The sequence below is a fragment of the Astatotilapia calliptera genome, chromosome 5, assembly GCF_964374335.1.
Source record: "Astatotilapia calliptera chromosome 5, fAstCal68.1, whole genome shotgun sequence".
Taxonomy (NCBI): Eukaryota; Metazoa; Chordata; class Actinopteri; order Cichliformes; family Cichlidae; genus Astatotilapia; species Astatotilapia calliptera.
Genome location: NC_137426.1, coordinates 23,127,278 through 23,147,095, shown reverse-complemented (window position 1 = coordinate 23,147,095; position 19,818 = coordinate 23,127,278). Strand labels below are relative to the sequence as shown.

The following is a 19,818-nucleotide window of genomic DNA, read 5'->3' as shown; positions in this document are numbered from 1 at the left end:
TGCAGATTTTGTATTCAGTCAATCACCTTAAAGGTGAAGGAAGTTGTATGAACATTTCTATTTAACCAGTGCGTAGGCTGATATATTACTACATTTGCCTACAATTATAGAAACCCTGTATCAAGATATGAGACTATGTCATGATCATCTGTGTGCAATAAACACACATCTCTGGGATGAATAACAGTGTGTGATCATGTATAAGTTGTATAGTTTTAATGTTTTATTTGGGAACAGAATGGTGTGTATGTGTAAGTTTGGTGATGGAGTTTTTATTATGAATGAATGATGAATTTTTATGAATTATGTCTATTTTTATGCTTAAGGACAACAGATGGAAATTAGCCTTTGGCTATAATCTGGTATGTTTACATTCATGTAATTTTTTTTTACATTTATGTTCATTAACATGCACTGTCCTAAATAAATAAATACAGCTTTTGAGTCATACACTGTGTAAATATCATTTTATATTTAGGGGGTTTGAACTGTTTCCTCATTTCCTGTTGCAGTTGTTCACTTTTTCTCCACTTCCTCTTTCACCCTTTGTTTAAATGATAAGTAACACATGTTAAACAACAACAACAACAATAAGACAAAACAAAAAAACTTTGCTTTGTCATGTATTGACTGCCATCTTAAGTTCTTCAGCTGTCAAATAGTTTGGTTTGTAAAGTTGTACAAACACTTCAGTTTCAGCATCCAGGTCTTGTGGAGGTTAACTTTGTCAGAAACCTGTGTTTTCACACCATGACAAGGCAAAAATCACTATATGCAAGTAGAGTGAAAAGACAAAGAAAAGGTTAAATTGACAGCTTAATCAATAAAAGTTGCTGTCAAGGTTGAGTAGTGCGGGAGTTGGCTTATCTCTGTAAAGAAGCATTGCTGTCTGTGTTCTCAGATTGGTTCCAGTTTATTGGAATAAAAGTATGTGGTTTTCAGAGTCTGTAAGTGGTAGAAATCCTTACTATTCTGAGCCAAATGACTTATGATTGACCAAGTTCATCATTTTCAATTCGTAATTAAATAAGAAAATAATAAGAATAAGAAAGCGTCTTCTCTCATAAATGAACATGGCAACACAGTTTATGTTTGCAAAGTTGCATCTGAACAAACCTCAAGACTTCTGAAACAATGTCCTTTGGATAGACAAGACCAAAGTGTAGGTTTTTGACCATAATTCACAGCATCACATTTGCAGAAAGCCAAACACAGCATATTTGCACAAACACCTCATACCAGCTGTCAAGCATTGTGGTGGAAGGGTAATGAGTTTGGCTTGTTTTGCAGCTAAAAGATATTTGCAGTCATTAACTATTCTTTATACCAAAGTATACTCAATTGTGAGGCCACATGTCTAACAGCTAAAAAGCTTGGCCCAATGTGGGTAATGCAACTGGACAATAATCCCAAGCACAGAAGCAGTAAATGGCTTTGGTGAGATCTTAAGAGACATTAAGATAAATGAAATGAACTGAAGCAACGCTGTAAAGAAGAATGGGTCATAAAGTCGTCCACAATGATGTGAGACTGATAAAATCATACAAAAAAATATTACTTCAAGTCACTGCTTCCAAAAGTTGCTCTATAAGCTACTGAATAAAAGGGATTTCTTATTTTCTCACAGGAAAAGTCCTGTTAAACCTCACTTTTCATTGTTCTGGTCACGTTTGTAAAAGTACCTATAACTTTACTAAAAAAACGGCAGGCTTTTTTCACTGATTAATTCCAGCCATGCACCAGAATGCTATCCCTTAACTTTACAACAAACCAAAAGTCATATTTGAACCCCCCCACAGCCACAAACGTGACCCATGTCTCCCTAAAAAGACGGATATTTGACTGTTCAGAGAGAGTGGGCGGAGCGAGGGCGGCGTTAAACACGGTTTGGTCCCTGCGGCTTTCCGTAGATCAGGGCCTGGGTGTAGCTCCCTGTAGCTGCGTAGGAAACACGTAAAAAACACCACTTCAGCCAGAGAGCCCGGAGGTGTCTCTTATATAAAGAAAAACGTAATATAACGCGTACAACATGCACTCGGTCACGCTGGACAGCAGTGGTTCACCGAAGAAGCGCTCGTTTTCTCGGGGAATGAGCGAGGACGAGTCTCTGCGCAGTATTATTAAAGAGGTGAGAGGACAAAAATCACGGCGTCGTTAACGTTAGTGTCAAACGTCACAGCTGTTTTAAATAACCGAATAAGTTTGGTGTTTTTAATTTGTTCAACACTTAAAATAAACAGACGGCTAGGGTAAATGGAGCAGTCGTCAGGCCCGTCGCTTCACTTCACTTCCTCGGCGTTACCGCTGTTAGCTGTTCGTTGTTTTGTTGTTGTGGCTCATGATGATGAGGTGATGATGATGGTGATGCTCAGACTCCGCCTGAGATGTGTTTTCGTCTTCTCATCAGACTGACAGCTCCTCCAGACGTGTGACAAGAAGCGACAGCAGAGCGAGCACCCTGAAGAGGAGGAGTGACAGCCAGGTAGTAGCTAGCATAAAAACTGACACTCGATGAGATGAACTCATTGTTGTCTCAGTGTTACAACATTATATATGTGATGGACACGCAGTGCTACCTAATACCTCTGGGATGAGACGCTTGCATAGGCCGAGAGTCTAAAGGTTTGTACTCAAAGGAGCTTGCAAAGAAAGGCGTCTGGACTTCTTTAAGTTACTTGAAGACGTTTCACCTCTCATCCGAGAAGCTTCTTCAATTCTAAGGTCAAATGGTGGAGAGTCCCAGATATAAACCTAGTGGGAGTGACCCCCCACAGAGGACAAAAGGACCCCCTGATGATCCTCTAATCGCCTGAGCCAAGGTGTGAAACTGGGTGTGGGTCCCAATCAGCCAGAGTTTCGGGTGTGTTCATTGTGAAATTCCTGAGGTCAGATGGCCCAGGATGTGAGTGGGCATTAAGGCATCTGGGAAGGGATCTCAAAACTGGCTTATAGATGGCAGAGAGTTGGTGTCGTAAACCCCCGCCTCTGTTCAAAGATGGTCGCTCACAGTGGACATAGATGACTTCTTTCACTCCTCTTTCAAACCATCTGTCCTCTCTGTCCAAAACGTGAACATTGGCATCCTCGAAAGAGTGTCCTTTATCCTTAAGATGCAGATGGACTGCTGAGTCTTGTCCTGTGGAGGTGGCTCTTCTGTGTTGTGCCATGCGCTTGTGAAGTGGCTGTTTGGTCTCTCCAATGTAGAGGTCTGGGCATTCCTCGCTGCACTGTACAGCATACACCACATTGATAAGTCTGTGTTTTGGCGTTTTTAGGTTTGTGCCTTGTGACACAGAGTGGTGTCTAGTTATGGTCAGTCGTGCCAAAAAGTGGATAGATGGATATCTACTTTATAGATCCACAAGAAAAATGATTATGTTACAGCAGCAAGATGAAGAATAAAAATAATGCAGCCTACAATATTTAACAAAGTTAAAGTGCTACAGGGGTCTAGTAAAGATCTTATACTATGATAGAATGGAAAAACTTTCTCTCATAATATAACAAGTACAAGTAAATATGAAGACAGTTTAAAATAGTAAGAGCAGGACTGGCATTGTGGAAGAGTAATGCAAACTGCATTAGTACATAATATGTATGCTATAAGTGCATGAAGGTAATAATAGAAATATGTGTGGAATCACATGTCGGACAGGTGTGACCACCTGTCATAGAACGAGGAGTTATTATACAGCTTTATAGAGAATGATGGGAATGATTTCCTGAGTTGTTATGGCAGTGAGAAGGAGCTCTGCTGGGTCAGAAGTGTGGAGCAAAGTGGGTATGATGAGTTGTCCATGACAGAGAGCAGTTTGATCACTGACTTACGGTCTCTAACTGACTCGAATGCCTCCAAATTCCGGCCAATGATGGGTCCAGGCTTGAGGATTAGTTTGTGGATCCTGCTGACATCTCTGGCACTGGATTTATAAAGTAAATGAAATTGTTTTTTAAACAGCTGTTGATATCTGTAAATATCTGGGTCTTTCTTTGTAGTTAGGAGAGAAATGTTTGAAATGAAAACCGTGTGACTGCCAGTAGTGACGGGAGCAGTAAAACCATGAAATTGTACTTTCCAAATTGCAGAAGATGGTTTGCTTCTGAACTTTTAATACAGCAATAAATGGCGATATCTCGTGTTTTTATGGCTTCCTTATTTTTACTAGTTCAGTTAAACTTGTACTAAACAAACTCGTCTATCTGAAAGCTCCGAAAGCATGTTGTACAGCATGACTAACCCAGTTTTAAAAGATTATTATTAAAATAAAAAAGTCACAGGTTAACTAGATATTTTGTAAAAACCGAGATGGTTGTATTTCTACTCGGTAACTGACAGGGTGACTGCAAGGCTACACATTCCCAGGACCCAGAAACTGAAGCAGCTACATTGAGTTGAGTTATGATTTTAAATTTGTTTGTGTATGTTTTTCTTAATGGGATCCTTTTGGTCAGGAGATCAGTCTAATAACTCCCAACTAGAGCAGAGCTTTTGTCTGCGTCATCAATTATGTAAAAAGCCTATCAGTTATGGGAAAATGGCCACAATATTAAATGCGGAAACAGAAGTGCTTCTGGCAGAGATTTCTTCCTGTTAAGGAGGCATTTCCTTTCCTACTGCGGCCAAGAGCTTCCTAAAGGGAACATTTCTGTCTTCATTATGTAAGTTGTTGACCTGACTTTGTAAAGTGCCCCGAGATGACCGTGTTATGACTTGGCATGGTATGAATTGAAGGGAAAACATTTACAATGTTTATTTTTCATTCAGTATTAAGTCATTTACACGTGTTTGACAGCAGCTGTCGGCATTAATTGATTTATAAATATAAGTAACAAACTCCTGTAAGAGACACGTATGAATAAAGTGGACAAATAATCAAAGCTACCTTTTGTAAGATGCAGTAAAGTTTATTTTGATGCTTATAATAACTGAATTTGTGTAACTTTAAATTTTAAGGTCATCGTTCGTGTTTGAGTTAAAGGGGACCAACAGGAGAGGATCCAGTATGCCTCATTTAAACTGCTTTGTGCTGATTTTAACTCAAAATACTCAAATGTTTTTTATTAAAATTATTTGTTTTCCTTTCAGCAATCTGAGCAGGACCTCTTCATGGGACTACCAGAAATGGTAACGATTTCTCACCATTATCCTCCTTATTGTTGCTATAAATATAATGATGTTTACTGCTATTGAAGGCTGTGCTCACAGTAATAAATCACAGCAGTGAAGCATATTCCTTTACATAGGGAGGCATTGTCACGCTACCACAGGAGGCCTCCCACAGATTGTTGCCTCTGAGAGCTCAACGAGCACTCCCACTGACTGGCATGCATTCTCCTGAAGTTGCCTACACTGATCTGTTACCGTGTAACTTTGTGATATAGCTAGAGCTGCAGGCCAGCTATGAAGAGGCTGTGCAAGAGCTGCGTGGGCTGGAGGTCGAGCGAGAGGCTCTGTTGTTCCAGGTGGACGTCCTGCAGGACACGCTGGAGGGTGTAGAGGAGCTGCTGGCTGAAGCCCAGAGAGAAGCTGGACAGGCTAGTTTGGTAAGTCCAGGTCGAGCCAAAACACGAAGTAAAGTCTTAAAGTCTCTTAGAAATCCGTGTGTGTGTGTGTGTGTAAGTAAAGTTCGTTGTTTGTGATTACAACAGATTGTGACACTAACGAGCTGCTGCTGTCTCTTTACATTTGTAGGAGTTGGAGCGAGAGAGGGAGGCCAAAAGGAAACTGGAGAGCATGGTGCACTCTTTGATGCAAGAAGTGGAAAGATTAAAAGAGGTAAAGTGAGACCGTTTATGTAAGCTTGCAGAGGCTCCGAATTTGTTTATAAAGATGTAAAGGGAACCTATTGCGCAACAGTCTGTCAGGCGTGTGATCGCTCGTGAATATGAATGATGGCGATGCTATGTCGTTGTTTTGTTTTTTTCTGGGTGTGTAACCCGGAGACACGGCAGGCCTGGGCATACAAGATTTTCTGTGTGTTGTGGTTTAGTTTTGTCCTTAAGGGTTTTAGCAACTGAGTCTCGTCTTTCTGGGAAAAAAGCCCTGAAAACGAAATGAAGAAGTTAGAAAAGTACAGAAGTACTTAAGTATCCAAGCCACATTTGTTGAGACTGGCACAATCAATTGTTTCAATTACTGTTACTCATTTTCCACTCCTGAAACTTCCACGCCTCGTCCATTCTTGTGTTGTCCTTATAAAAACAATTTGTGGTGGTGCATAACACGTTTTGGAGTAATCTCTTCATTTTTCATGGTGAAAAGAGTCTGATCACTTGACCTCTAGCCTGGTACCCCACTTAATTATGCTGAGTGTCTAGTGTGAAGGACAATCAGGAGTCTGCACAGGTTATTCTACTTTAAACCTGGACTTGATGGTAATGCTCTTCTTCAAGAGTCTGACTTCTTGCTTTTCTTATCTTCTCTGTTTAGATAGTGTTAGCTGAGTGGAGAGTAGGAATAAAAATTCTTAAGATAGCTTTAAAATATACAATGTTGTGCAAAAGTCTTGGGGCCACTCCTCATTTATTTATATTTTGCTTCCAAGGAGACAGACATTTTTGATTTGTTTTTTGTTGTTGTTGTTGTTGTTAAGCAGTTTAATACTTACCTATGACTCATTCAAGCTTAAAAAAGACACCTAACTCAAGGGATTAACCAGTGCTGTGACTACACATAACAGACAACAATTTTAGTTCATTTTTAAACATTTGTTCTGATTTATTTAGTTAAAATGTACAGAAAAAGCCAAACGTGACACCTTTTGGGGGCATAAGACAATATTTTTGCACCAACAAGATGGTTCTCAAAGAGGCAAAAACAAAAGGCAGCCAAAATCCTTTTTGTTTGTGTCTTATATACTTTATTTGTATGTTTACACATTTCAATAAATTACTGCACATATTTCCTGTTTTCCTTCCAAAAAGAGATGATTGATGGCTCAAGATCATTAAAAAAACACTGTAATTATATTTTCTATGAATGAGCACTGCTTATGCTTTTCTTTTTTTACACCTTGCAGGAAGGGAATAACAAACTATCAGGACCAGGTGAGATGGCTAAAGCAACAATGCAGGGACACAAAATAAGAAATGATGCCAACAAAGTCGAGAGCTCCTCCTCTCACAGCAGCAAAGATGAATTGGGAGCTGCAGTGCAAAGAGGACAGAGTGAGGGCACAGAGGAGAAGCAATGGAGAATGGTAAATAAGCCCATGTGTCACCAGCCTTCTCTTGCACTGGGCAGCCTGGTCGCTGAGGATGGGGTCCACCAGAGACCTTATGAAAACGGGGCAGCAGATGGACAAGATCCCCTGCTGGATGAAAACGACTCGGACAGCATAAGTGCCTACAAGGATGCATTCGATGAGACTCCAGAGCAGGACAGGATCTTTCCAGGTGACGGAGACAGTTTGGAGCTGCCCCACGATGCAGAGAACACAAAGAAGAGCCTGCCTAATAATGGAGACGCCCTCAACAGTGAGGTCGAAGGCACCAAAAACAATGAAAGCTGCATTTTGTCTTAAATTTATGTTTCATCTACTACTGAGTAAGGTCAGAGATAAAATAGTTCATAACTTGATAAAACCCAGCAGCATTTTGATTTGAAGTTAGACATTTCTGTTCTTACAAAAATCAGTTGAGATTAGATGTATTAGATGTTGCTAGTCAATAGTTTGACATTTTATGAGAAAATGATTAGTAGAATAACTGTGGAAATAATTGGCAGCTTAATCTATAAGGAAAAGTTGAAAAGATTAGTTAGAGCCCTAGTTATGATACATTGTAGTAGAAGTTACATTTTTAAAAATTGTGCTGAACGATCTCAGGTTTACAAGCTGAAATTTCGCTGACTACTTTATGTTATTTGCCAATCATTTAATTCAAGTCTGTCGTAAGTGTTTGGGTTTTTCCTTTTTTTAATGCACGTTGCAATACATGGAACATACTCCATGTTGCTTTGACTGTTTACCTTTTTGATTTTAAGAAGGATATTTTATACACAAGAAGCAGTCAAGACAAAAGTCACGATTTATCTGTCTCGGTAAGAATCTCCACAGCAGCTGTTTTAGCTTCAACCAGAAGAAGACATTACAAACACAGAGGTTTCTTTTCTGTGAAGTTATTGTTAACTTAAATTTGATCATAAGGATTTTGATCAGGCTGTGTTGCTGGTTTCTCTCATGTTTTTCTTGGACTTGGAAGTCTGGTGATTTCAAATAGGCAGTTCATTTATTCAAAGCCTCAAAGTCTTAAAATTTTTGTGTTTTTATTAAAAAAAATAGACAGAAAATGGATTTGGCTGCATTTGCACTTTTTAAAGTTCTTATATTGTGACATTTATTTGTCAGATTACATTAAAGCCAACATTCCCTTTTTTAACCAAATGTGTCAGCCAGACCTGACGAGCTGACCACTGCAGGCTGGATTTTTTTTGTCTGGCTGCAAGGACATGCTGCATGTTTGCACATTCGCAGTGGAACTTGCTGAACTTTGCCTCTTCAGATGTCTTTCATTGCTGTAAAACACTTTGTAACATTTTTAATGCCTTTTTACTTTCTTTTTTTTAAAAATTGTGCCAGAATCAAAAGTAGACTCCTCACTTCATCTATGATCCGTAGCCTGCACGAGCACCTATGAATGTATACTGATTTCCAAAATGCACACAAGTTTGTGTCATTTGAGTGTGTTTGCATGCAATACTATCAACTACATGTAATGAATAATATGTCTTATTTGCTGTTACAAATACTTTTTAAAAGGGATTTTCAGTGTCAGTTTATTTTGTAGACAATGTATCATTCTTTTATTCCCCAGTTTACAAAGTCGATTTAACAAAGTCGACAAATAATTAAAGTTTTGAACATATCAGGCTGGACTTTAATGATTAGAAAAGCATATATTGATAAATGGATCTCTTGTAGAAGACAGAAGCAGAACAATAAATCTGCACGGGTTATGTTGAAGTTGCTGCATTTAGCTGTGTATCATTTTTGGTTTTAATACAGGTTGTTGACTTTGTACTCTGAGGTACTTTTTTGCTAGTTTTTTATAACCTGTAGCATCGACTGTCAAATGTATGTAAGTTTAGGAGGTTACTGTTATTTTAGTGCTGTGTGGTGATACTGTGGTCACTTCTTGAGCAGTCAGGTGATGGCAAATGAATTAGAACACCAACATCCATAGGTGCTGGACAGTTCATTTTCAGGTTTTCCCGGTGATACAAAAAAAGAAAAGGAAATGACCTTTGACATGTTGCTGTGCAGCCAAATTGGTTTGTTTTTTTCTTTGATTTCAAACAAAAGTACTGAAAATACATCCTTTTATGTATGATGCCTTTTTTCTGTTTGTAATATTTTCAGCTCTGTCATTGGCTTTGAAATAGATATTCAGATTTAAATGTTAATGCCATACATTTATATCATAATAAAATGAGTGAGTAATGCTTTGTGCCATTTCTGTTAACTTGCATTTAAAATATGGAGAAAGTGAATAAAAACAAATAATGACTTAATAAGCAGCTTGACATTCAAGCCTAATTATCAAGGAACGTGCTGACGCCTGCTCATCTTTCAAATCTCTGATGATCAGTTAAGCACCTCATTTTTAGGAGACTCATGACCGATCGTATAACTGATTGTATATTTAGTACACTAAAGGTAAAGGTCGCCTTTTCTTTTTCAGACTGATTTCTGGGAATCACATAAGATAACAATTTACAAATGAAAGCAGGAATGGAGAGATTTCTGTTTTCTTCACTTATTTTGAGCACATCGTGTTCCATCCTTATTTGCACAAAAGATGGAAAATCAGGTCATCTTTACTTTCATATTATGAGTAACTTCAAAGTAAGTGACACAAATGTTTGCAACTAAGTAAATCATTTTAATTACTTTCTTCTTTATAAATAGTTTTCAGTTTAGTTCTAAACCTATTAATCCTATTGGCCATTATGGGGATAAAAGAAAATGCACCATCTTCCATGTCTTAAGATTTTACATATTGGGACACAATAAAAAAAATCAATCTAGAACATCAATCAAATTTCAATGAACTGAAGCAACGCATGTAAGGAAGATCGGGCCAAAATTCCTCCACAACAAGGAAAGTTATACAGAGTCATACAGAAAATGATTATCATTGTTGCTGAAAGTGTTTCTACAAGCTATTGAAACATGAACTTACTTTTTCACATTCTTACGTTTTATTAATTGAATAAATGACAGTGCAATGTTGTTTATCTGAGGTCTTATTTAAATCATTTATTTGAACCTGGTAAGAATCACATTTGTTAAAAAATGACATCCTGATAAATATCGTAATATAAGACGTGTGAGTTAACTGTTGCCTCCTACGGGGTTCGACTGCACAAACATGCAGAGGGGAACAGCCATTGTGGTTCATAGTTCAGTTAGGTTCATTGATTTTGACACAAGAGTTCCTAAATAGTGTTAACTCCATAAAGGCAGCACAGATTACAAAAATAAAGTTTTGAAAAAAAAAAGTAATTTGACTAAAATGTACAGAATGGACTCATGATTATAAATTTTTAAAGATTAGTAAGTGAAAAAACATGAAAAGCAAGAAAGATCATACAAAGAGACCCCAACAGCTGGCTTCTATCAGTAACTACTTATTTCAAATACTGAAAGAAATCTCAAAACATCCCTTTTTCTTTCTTCATTTTCAGCTGTTTCCACTGCGGCAAGCTCACAAACTCATCTTTGGTCATTCCAAAGACGGTGGTGAAGTCAGTGTCAGAGAGGTATTTCTGCAAATGAGGTGACAAAGTTTAGCGGGTGATGGCACACGTGTTATTTTTTAAGCTGCAGAGTTTTACTGGTGATGGTTGTAATCATCACTAAATTAATGAATAAGCAGATACACGTACAAATCTTGAACTTAAATGTGGAATTGATGGGAAATGGAAACATTGGGAACGCGCGTACATACCTCTTTCTGTTTCGGGTCAACACCTTCTGGCAGCTCGTTGGCAAGCTTGTTTTTCAAATCGTCAGGTGGGAAAGACTGAAAACTTTTCACACTGTTCCCTCCGTTCTGCTCCTAGAAAATCACATTAAAAGAACATTTTAGTTTATATTGTATTATTAATCTCAATCTTTGAGTATACAAATCACAGTACTTTATTAATGCAGGTTCTGGCCCTTATTTCTACCTTCATTATGAACTTTTGTTTGGCCTTTAGGATTCATATTCTTTATTTTGTTTGGTTTCTGATCATGTTTAGAGCATTTATATTTATTTACTTGTTTTAGTTCGTCACTGCCTCCTCAGTGTCCTTTTGCATATTGTTGTCAAGTCTTCTCCAGAATAGTTCTTGTTTTGTTTTGTGAGTCATTTTGCTCTTGTGCTTTGTCCTTATTTTTATTTTGTCTCACTGTCCTTGATTAGTTTCACCTGAGTCTTGTTGCTCTTATGTTTCCACTTTCGCTGATCTCTTGTGCCCATTTAAAGCTCCAGTTTGCTTGTTCTCTTTATTGTGTTGTTCACTTAGTTGTGTGTCTGTGGCAGTACACACCCAGTGCTCCCAGTTACTTACCTGGCTTTGCTCTTTGTGTTTGGATTCTTGGATTTTGATTCATCATCAATAAATATTTTGAACTTTTGCCTTCTGTTTCCTACACTTGAGGGTCTAATATAGCTACACTCCACACTGCAGATTATGATAGGAAAGGCCTATAAATTTTAAATCTTTTAAATTCAATAATTCACGAGCTAAAACTTCATGCTAACATAGAACTTTGTTGCAAGTTTTAACCTAAACAGAGTTTGAGAAATGAATAAAACTTTACATACTGCAACAGTAACATTAACAGGTGACGCTGTATCTCCAAACTCCTTCTTCAGCTCCTCATAGCTCTTTCCTGACTGAAAGAGAGAAATATTTGTAAGATTATTTTAATTATAAATGGAAATCCACATTTCAGCTCAAAAGCATAACACTCACACTCCATTTGGTGGGATCCCAGGCTGTAAACCACCCAGTGAAGGTGGGTGGCTCGAAGCCTTGCTTGATCAAGACAATGGGGGTGTGTGGATCTCTGTCACCCGGGTGGGTCTGCAGATACTCTTGGCTGGTTGTCAGTGCCTCTTTGCGCTCCTCCTCATTTGCGTCTTTACCGACCCAGATAAACACCTGGAGAAAAAGCAGGATGTGATTAAAGTGGTGGAGTTTATTTAATTCATTATTATGTTCATATTAATAACCTCTCAAAAATCCTACCTGGTCCCATGTGTCCAGTAGCATGACATCATCCTCGCTGAGGTCATCCTGTATGAAGTGAGTCACCTCAGTCACAATGAAACGCCCTGTCTTATTGGAGCATTCAAACAGGCGTGGCTTATGGTCCAAAACTACCTGCTGCAATCTGCGGATGGCACATAACCAAGTGAAAGCAAACATATAGAAAAGTCACACTTGAAGCTGTTGGTTCACCTGTTCATACTATCCTCACCTCTTGTCATTTGCATAGGGAGCTTTCCCCCCAAGCAGTTCCCAGAATTCAATGGGCTCCTGACCCTCTGCAATAATCTCTTCAGAGCCTCGTGGTGAGTTCTGGCTGATTGCTGAGCTGACCTCTTTCGCCATGGCTCTCTCATCTCCACTTGATCCCTGGTTTACAAAAAGATGCCACCCCCGACCCCAGAGCTCATCAATAGGCCTATATTTTGCTAAAAATGTTCATTTTATTTGATTTAATCTGGTTTTAGAAAATGAGGAAAATCTTGTGACATGTTTGTTATTCTTATGAAGGAAATTCATGAATGCTGAGTCAGCAGCTGGTAGAGATGAACTGTTTGACTCAGCAAAACCACAGCAAGGGCAGATGCTCACCGACAGACAGACCGAAAAGCCAATCAGTCCTAGTACTTATATATATATATATATATATATATATACATATATATATATATACTATGTATATATATACTATATGCTCAAAAAATGCATCCAACCAGTTATATTCATTCATGGTTATTGACCATCAATTTGTTTCCTTAACAGCCTCCACTCTTCTAATGATGCCCTCTTTCCTTTGGTATTTGATTCTCTTCTGCCACAAGAGTCTTAGCTATGATAAGCCCTGATGAGAGATGCTAAGGTCTGACTTTCGGTTCCACCCAAAAAGTGCAGAGGCCTGTCTGGGCCTGCTGAGTTAGTCAGCTCGAAACTGTGAGAAACAATTTCTCTACAGTCCTTACAGCACACTTATATTAAAATCTTAATAAAAACCAAAAATTACTATCTGTACATTACTTTATTCTTTTTTTGGAGGAAGGACATCCACCATTAAACTCTTCTAAATCAAACATGTGGAGCTACCACTGTTGCAACCCCTTCAGACAAGGGAGCAGCTGCTTTTACTGTTTCTAATTAATTCAGGGAAAATTTACATGCTTGTTATTCTTACTAACCTTAGGGTACCTAAACCTTAAATACTGTTCGTTCAGGTGCCTTTAAAAATCAGTTTGATAAGAATATTTTACTCATTAGCCCTTAAAGCTTCATCGTAAAGCCACATCGTTGAATTACTGCAAGAACCCATCATCTGTTCCTATTTTCTATGTAAAGGTGATAGACAGAAGGGGATTTTTATTAGTCTCTTTTCGGCAAAGGGACCTCACCTATGCACCCAAAACTCAGACTTTCAAAATGACTATTCTCTTAATTTAGAAAAATGATTTTTTTAAAATACTGTGTGAAATGTGACTCACCCCTCACTGTGAAGAAAGAAATCTCCCCAAATAGTTAGACATTTCTCTCCAGATATCTTTCATCATGAATTATATTACATTAAAGAAGAGACAAAAATGCTCTAAAGGGCCTGTCAGTTTCTCTGTCTAAAATAAAGTTGTATCTTTTACCTTTCCGCACCAGAGATACATTCCTGTTTGGCTCTTGAGCAAAAACACATCACTAGAGTTTAGAGAGGTGGCCAGGGCTGGGACCTCGATGGTTTTTGTGTTAAACTGGTCAGTCCCGTGAACCTGGAACAATCTCACTGGAGGCTCAGGTTCTGAAGATCCTTTTCTAGATGTGCCGCCCTAAAGGGAAGAACAAAAATATCCTGTACAGAGTAGCACTTTGTAATAGGGCAAGCAACAAACGGTGTGATTCCCATAGAATTTAATAGCATTTCAATGTATGTCATCTATAATCACAATGTAGTTTAACAATTAACAATTTAACATCAAGTTGGTAAAAGTTCAACTTTTTACAGATAAAAAAGGAAAGGAGACATTATACTGTCATTTTCCATAACTATATCTAATGCATAACTAATTTGAAGTATTGAGCAAGCAATGCTGATGAATGCATACTATTAGGTAATTTACTGGAAGAACAACTAAAATTTCTCCATCTTCAACTTTAAATGTTGTACTTTGCAGGGGTTTTTTGTGTAAAAATAACAAAAAGAAAGCAAATAAATTATTAAACTGTGCAAATGAAAAAGCATAAATATATGTATTTATATATCATATTCAATAATTTATTGTTGATTCTCTTGTGTCCAAGTCTGGGTTTGCGTGTAATTTTGCAGTAATTTTAACTGGAAATAAAAAATATGAATTAAGATTTGGCTCCATCAGTATAAAAGATCACATGGGCCTATGCTTGTTTTTTCTTATAAGTAGAAAAGGGAGAACGATTATTAGCACATTTTTATATGCAATGAAAGCCGTGTCCTTTCATATTTTATATGTAATATACAAGGACAGTTGAATTGTGAAACATCCATGATGCACACCAGAGTAAATGTACAATAAAAAAAATTAAACGCTCAAGTAAGACACCAGTAATTTAAATTACTTGCAGTATCATTTGTGACTCTTTTCATTAAACAGTAACGTTGTAAAAACTGAATGATTCTCTTCTTTTTCTAGAGTATCTAACAGTGAGAATTTATAGGTAAATATAATTTCATTGTAATGCATTGAAATTCCACTTAGTTTTAGGGAAATTCTACCTACCATATCACGTATCATAAAGTGTTACCCTGTACTGTTACAAAACCAGAAGTGGGGTGTTTATGTTTCAAATGAAATAAGGGTAAGTTGAGAGAAGAGTCTTACTTCAAAGATAACCAGTTTTCCTTTGAAAATTGCCATGAAGTGTCTCGGCTCCCTGCCCATAGTTACTCTCACTTGAACAGGCTCTCCGTTGTACTTTTGATCTAAGCTCACAGCCTGGAAAGCCGAGGCAGCCAGCTCGTCCTGTGTCGCATGACGCCCCTGAAATTTCAAGTGACACAAATCTCATACGGTACAGTGACACATACAAAGAGGTTTAGGTGTGTGATTGTGAATTGCTTTAACTGTGACCTCACCTGCCACATATAGAGCAGGTAGCACTTCTTGTTGTTAACCAAGTAAGTGTAGAGGATCAGGTAGCAGTCTCCTCCATAGAGGTATCCATACCACTGGGGGTCCATAGGGGCTAGCTCAAGGTTTTCAATTCTCCACACCTGGGCAGGTCAAAAGTAAATTAACATGGAATATCTGCACTTTCTCTGTGAAATCACCAACATGAATGTTTAATTTGAAGAGCTGAAAGCTTCAAACAGACCATAGAGCAGCATCAGCAGTACTTGATTTTCTCCTGATATAAAGTTTTAAAATCTGTAAGTATGTTAGTGACCCCGTGAGGCTACACCGGTAATTACACCAGAAGGAGGGGAAATAGGTGGTTGAAGGACAGAAAGCAGTCTTTCCTGTTCTTTAATTCTGATTAAAAAATAAATAAATAAACAAATAATAACTGAACTCTGTGTGGTTTAAAGAGGCCCACAGGTTTGAGACTGATTACAGCATAATCAAGTCATCATTGCTGGTTTTACAAAGTAGGCTGTCACACAGAATGAGGACTTTTTTTTAGATACTTAGCATGAGATTTTGATATTTTGTTTATTTATTTTTGGTGACATATCTGTGAAACCCTGTTCAAATGACACCATGAGATTATTATTTCGACTTCTAGCTAGGTTTTTAATGACTGATTGTTACATTTGATGGACTGTTTATGACGTGGGAGGAGTCTTTGATGCAGAGGACTGTTTGATGCAACTGCATTACTGATAAAAATGTTAAATTTAAAGTTAATTTATTCCTATACCTCTACTTGACCTGTGCCATCGTCCACCATCCTCTCTTGTGCAGCAACCTCTGGCTGGGCGTGCATCAATGAAGCATCAAATTTCTCCTGTGTGACATGAGCTAAAGAAAATATGATGATAAAGCAATGTTATAAAGATACTGTGATCAGAAGTAACTTGTATTTATGTTGGTTTTCTTTTAAAATCTGAAGACTTTTTTGTTATATGTGTGTGTGTTTCTTTCCCCTCCTCTGAATTCACAGCTACACGTACCGATCCTTCCTTTTGTGTTCACTTTTCCCAGACCTTGAGTCTGGTCTTTCACAGTCCACCTCTGGAACAGCTGCTTGAAGAGAGCTGACTCTGCCCCATCATTCACTGTCTCCACATTTGTAGTGATCGGGTAGTTTTTCGCTTTAATGAAGTCCTACGACGGCAATTCAATTACAACAGAGGAAATAAATATGACACCTTTCATCAGTTAGGTAAAAGCTCTTAACAGTTCCTCTCACCAAAGCTCTGGTCATAGCGGCCTGTCGTTCTTCTTTGTTTGCTTTCTTCCCCTTCCATACAAAGATCTTTACCCCTCCCTGGTCCAGGATGTAGGAGTCCTAAAATAATAAGATTATTCGTAGTAATTTTACAAAACTAAGTCATTATATTTTAGTAAATATGGAGTTTTAGCTCTAGCTCATTGTTGTGGTTGAATATTGTGTATATTTGTTTTTTGTTTAACGGCTCACATCATGGTTAAGAAGATCCTGAACTAGTGGTCTCGTAGCAACTTCTGTGACCCTCATCTGGCCGTCTGCATCTGAGATCCTGAAATGAAAGTCGTTAACAAATAAAATACTGCAAAATTGAATCTTAACATAGGTATGGTATCAGTTGTCGGTGAGCTTCTCACTGGTAAAGTGTGAGTTGTCCCTTCTGTTCTTGGTCAACTGCTTCATCAGGAGGTCCGTCCTTCAGCGCTACGGTTCTTTCTCCAAGCGTCTCTGTCATGAGCTCCATGGCCTGAGGAGAACTGCTCTCAGCTTCACCCTCCACCACTCTGATCTCTGCCCGACCTCCTCTCTCTCTGTCCCGGATGTCTTGGGCCAGCAACATGCCCTGAGAAACAGCAAAGTAACAGTTTACTTCTACATACTGGACACTCAGTACCGTAATCTGCAGTAATATCTTATTTTCAAAAGTATTTTTAAAGTACAAGCCGTCGCAATGTCCAAGAGTTGGGAAGCTGGAATATAATTTGGTCAATTCCTCAGATAAACCTTGTTTTAAACATCCTATTAAACATGTAAAAACATGTGAGTTGGTTTTGTGAGCACTGCAAAAACAGACATCCTGGCAGAAATAAACTGTTAAACTGTTTGTGTGTGCTTCTTAGATCAGAATCCCCTTTAAAATAAGTCATATTTGAATTAACATTATGTACCTGTACTTCACTTCCAGCCTTGTACTTTTTTTTTAATTGTGTTTTTAATGCGCACCTGTGTTATTTGCTTTTCAGTTCAGACTTTCTGTGAGCATTTGTTTGAAACCTCTTTTATCGTGCTACGTTTGCTTGTCCGAACATGTGAGCTTACTATTTAATAAATATGACTGAATCACCTACAGAATAAAATTACAATATGCAAATATTCACTAGATAAAGGCTCTTTATGATTTAAAAGTTTAAGTCACTTTTGCAATGATATCATCTGTATCTTAGTTTCTTCCTGCAGAAACCCTTTAACCCTCTGCAGGAAGAAGGAAATCAGCTTTAACTGTGCACACCCACAACTCTTCATAGCAGATTTCATAATGATACTTAACTGGCAAAATAAGTAAAAGTATTAAATATTACATACATAAAGCACAGAGTATAGAGATTTTAATATGAGTAATTTAGATTAACTGAACCTGTAACTACACCATACCGGTACAGTTAAGGTAAGGGTAAAGGTTACTCATCACAAGCCCTTTTTGCACATGCTTTTTTTATTTCTTCTTAAATGTATATTCCAGTATGAGTATCCCATCCAACAGCACTGTTACACTTAAAAAATAAAATCTTACTTTGAGCCTTTCTTGTCTGTTACTCTTTGGTCCGTTCCACTGAATGATGTTCTTGCCCAAGTCCAGCAAAAACACATCTGAAAGGTTAAAACTCTTCCAGCTCATCTCCACCTGAAAGAATAAAGCATAAAGCAATCTTTCTGTAAGATATAATCTGTCCAGTAATGTTATATAACTGCTTTGAAGTATGGCTCACCTCCTTGGCAATCACCCTTTTCTTTCCTTTCACATGGAGCAGTCTCTTCACATCATATGTGTTGGTTTCAGTGTGTCTCATGCCTGATGCAACACCGCCTTTCTTGTAGCTAAAAATATTGGCATGATAATTGTTGTGGTTTCTTTTACTTTATATTAATAACTACTGTGCTGGCATTCACTCACATTATTCCTTGTTTGAAGTAGCCCTTGAAAGTGTCAGATTCGTGGTCCTGGACCTCTCGGTACTGAATCGGGGAAGAGCCCAAAAATTCATCAAGCTGTACGGTGTAAATAGCAGCAGAACCCTGCTCATCCTGAGTGGACTGTGAGCCGATCCAGTAGTGGATGTTATAAGACAGAGAGTTGCCCACCTTCTGGGTCTGGAGAAGTGCACAATTGTGTCAAGACTGTAGTGTATAGCAGGAATCAGAGTATTTAGTTACCACTGACTACTCAAAGAACAAAACCAAATGGAAAAGTGTTGAAAACCAATAGCAGAATTAACTACATAATATGAAGTCCTTGAATCTAACAGTGTAATAGTGCATCAGTGGCCATCACAGACTTACAAACAGAAGCACGTAGCAGTCGCCTTCAAAAAAGCTTCCGTAAGATTTCTCAGGAACTTGAACCAGCTCCATTTTCTGTTGCACAACAACAAAAACATAGTGTCTTTATTTTCATGTTCACCAAACACATCTATACATCAGATTTAACAACTACTTCAATCATCACTGCTCATCACCTGCCAGGACAAACAGCTGAATTAGATTTTTGATTTTTGATTTTTTTTTAAACAGCTACAATATTATAATTGTCAATACTGCAGCAATTAAAATTACCTCAATTCTCCAGATTATAATCCCAGGGCTGCGGGTTACTGCTCGAAATGTTTGGTCCATGTTGCCTGGATGCACTCAGTTTCAGCGGCACTTTGGAAGCTTAGTTTTCCTTTTCTGGAAGACTAAACTGATATTTTAGTGCACTGAAGATAATTTCCTTCTTTACAAACGTATTTACACACTACAAACCAATTCAAAATCATGTGAAATACTGTTTAAATCTCATAATGCAAGAATTATCCAGCCATACATACCCAGTATCCTTGTCTGTAGAGGTTCCTCTAAGCTTATATGATCTCCCAACAGCTGATTTTCCGACTGATAGCCAGAGACCCTCAGTTCTCATCCTGATAGTGCTCCGAAAAGATTTGCATCACTTTGCATGTTTCAGGAGGTTACAGAGCATTCTGCCCAATCATTGAGGAAGAAGCGAAATCCTGTAGGCAAATGTGCTGAGAAAAAATGAAAAAAAGGATTGGCTCATATTCAAATAGACACACAGTAACACTGACCAACACGTCTATTAGTTTCCCAGCCCACTCGGTCCAAGACTGCCACATTAGCACCATATATGGATACCTGTGAGTACATAAACTGTGTGTTAG

General features: G+C 38.1%; 2 protein-coding genes across 4 annotated transcripts; one reads left to right on the top strand and one right to left on the bottom strand.

Moving 5' to 3' along the window:
* Nucleotides 1–1,898: 1,898 nt before the first annotated feature.
* On the top strand, nt 1,899–9,442 carry LOC113022621 (uncharacterized). The gene is made up of 6 exons (XM_026168209.2): nt 1,899–2,128; nt 2,408–2,482; nt 5,087–5,125; nt 5,383–5,544; nt 5,693–5,776; nt 7,020–9,442. The coding sequence occupies exons 1-6, from the start codon at nt 2,030–2,032 to the stop codon at nt 7,521–7,523; spliced, it is 963 nt and encodes a 320-aa protein (XP_026023994.1). The 5' UTR covers nt 1,899–2,029; the 3' UTR covers nt 7,524–9,442.
* Nucleotides 9,443–10,178: 736 nt separating this feature from the next.
* On the bottom strand, nt 10,179–19,592 carry avil (advillin). Of its 3 annotated transcripts, none has more exons than XM_026168206.2 (20): nt 19,468–19,592; nt 19,214–19,340; nt 18,941–19,015; nt 18,555–18,751; nt 18,370–18,478; nt 18,174–18,284; nt 17,020–17,225; nt 16,856–16,934; nt 16,625–16,723; nt 16,386–16,539; nt 16,133–16,233; nt 15,348–15,485; nt 15,094–15,252; nt 13,885–14,064; nt 12,474–12,631; nt 12,242–12,386; nt 11,966–12,154; nt 11,815–11,886; nt 10,951–11,061; nt 10,179–10,768 (listed from the first exon to the last, which is right to left on the bottom strand). In XM_026168206.2, the coding sequence occupies exons 2-20, from the start codon at nt 19,271–19,273 to the stop codon at nt 10,655–10,657; spliced, it is 2,457 nt and encodes an 818-aa protein (XP_026023991.2). In that variant the 5' UTR covers nt 19,274–19,340; nt 19,468–19,592; the 3' UTR covers nt 10,179–10,654. The 3 variants fall into 3 exon arrangements, with proteins under 3 accessions (XP_026023991.2, XP_026023993.2, XP_026023992.2); XM_026168208.2 differs by having other exon boundaries at nt 19,214–19,335; nt 19,468–19,570; XM_026168207.2 differs by lacking the exon at nt 19,468–19,592 and having other exon boundaries at nt 19,214–19,414.
* Nucleotides 19,593–19,818: the final 226 nt, after the last annotated feature.

What these genes read in the sequence shown, in the direction of transcription:
- LOC113022621 (XM_026168209.2), top strand. Translation starts at nt 2,030, where the DNA reads ATGCACTCGGTCACGCTGGACAGCAGTGGTTCACCGAAGAAGCGCTCG. An exon ending in AGAGGAGGAGTGACAGCCAG is followed by an intron (nt 2,483 to 5,086) that starts GTAGTAGCTAGC and finishes TTTTCCTTTCAG; the next exon opens with CAATCTGAGCAGGACCTCTT. An exon ending in AAGTGGAAAGATTAAAAGAG is followed by an intron (nt 5,777 to 7,019) that starts GTAAAGTGAGAC and finishes TACACCTTGCAG; the next exon opens with GAAGGGAATAACAAACTATC.
- avil (XM_026168206.2), bottom strand. Translation starts at nt 19,273, where the DNA reads ATGGACCAAACATTTCGAGCAGTAACCCGCAGCCCTGGGATTATAATC. An exon ending in CCGCTATGACCAGAGCTTTG is followed by an intron (nt 16,540 to 16,624) that starts GTGAGAGGAACT and finishes TTGCCGTCGTAG; the next exon opens with GACTTCATTAAAGCGAAAAA. An exon ending in TGTATCTCTGGTGCGGAAAG is followed by an intron (nt 12,632 to 13,884) that starts GTAAAAGATACA and finishes TTTGTAAACCAG; the next exon opens with GGATCAAGTGGAGATGAGAG.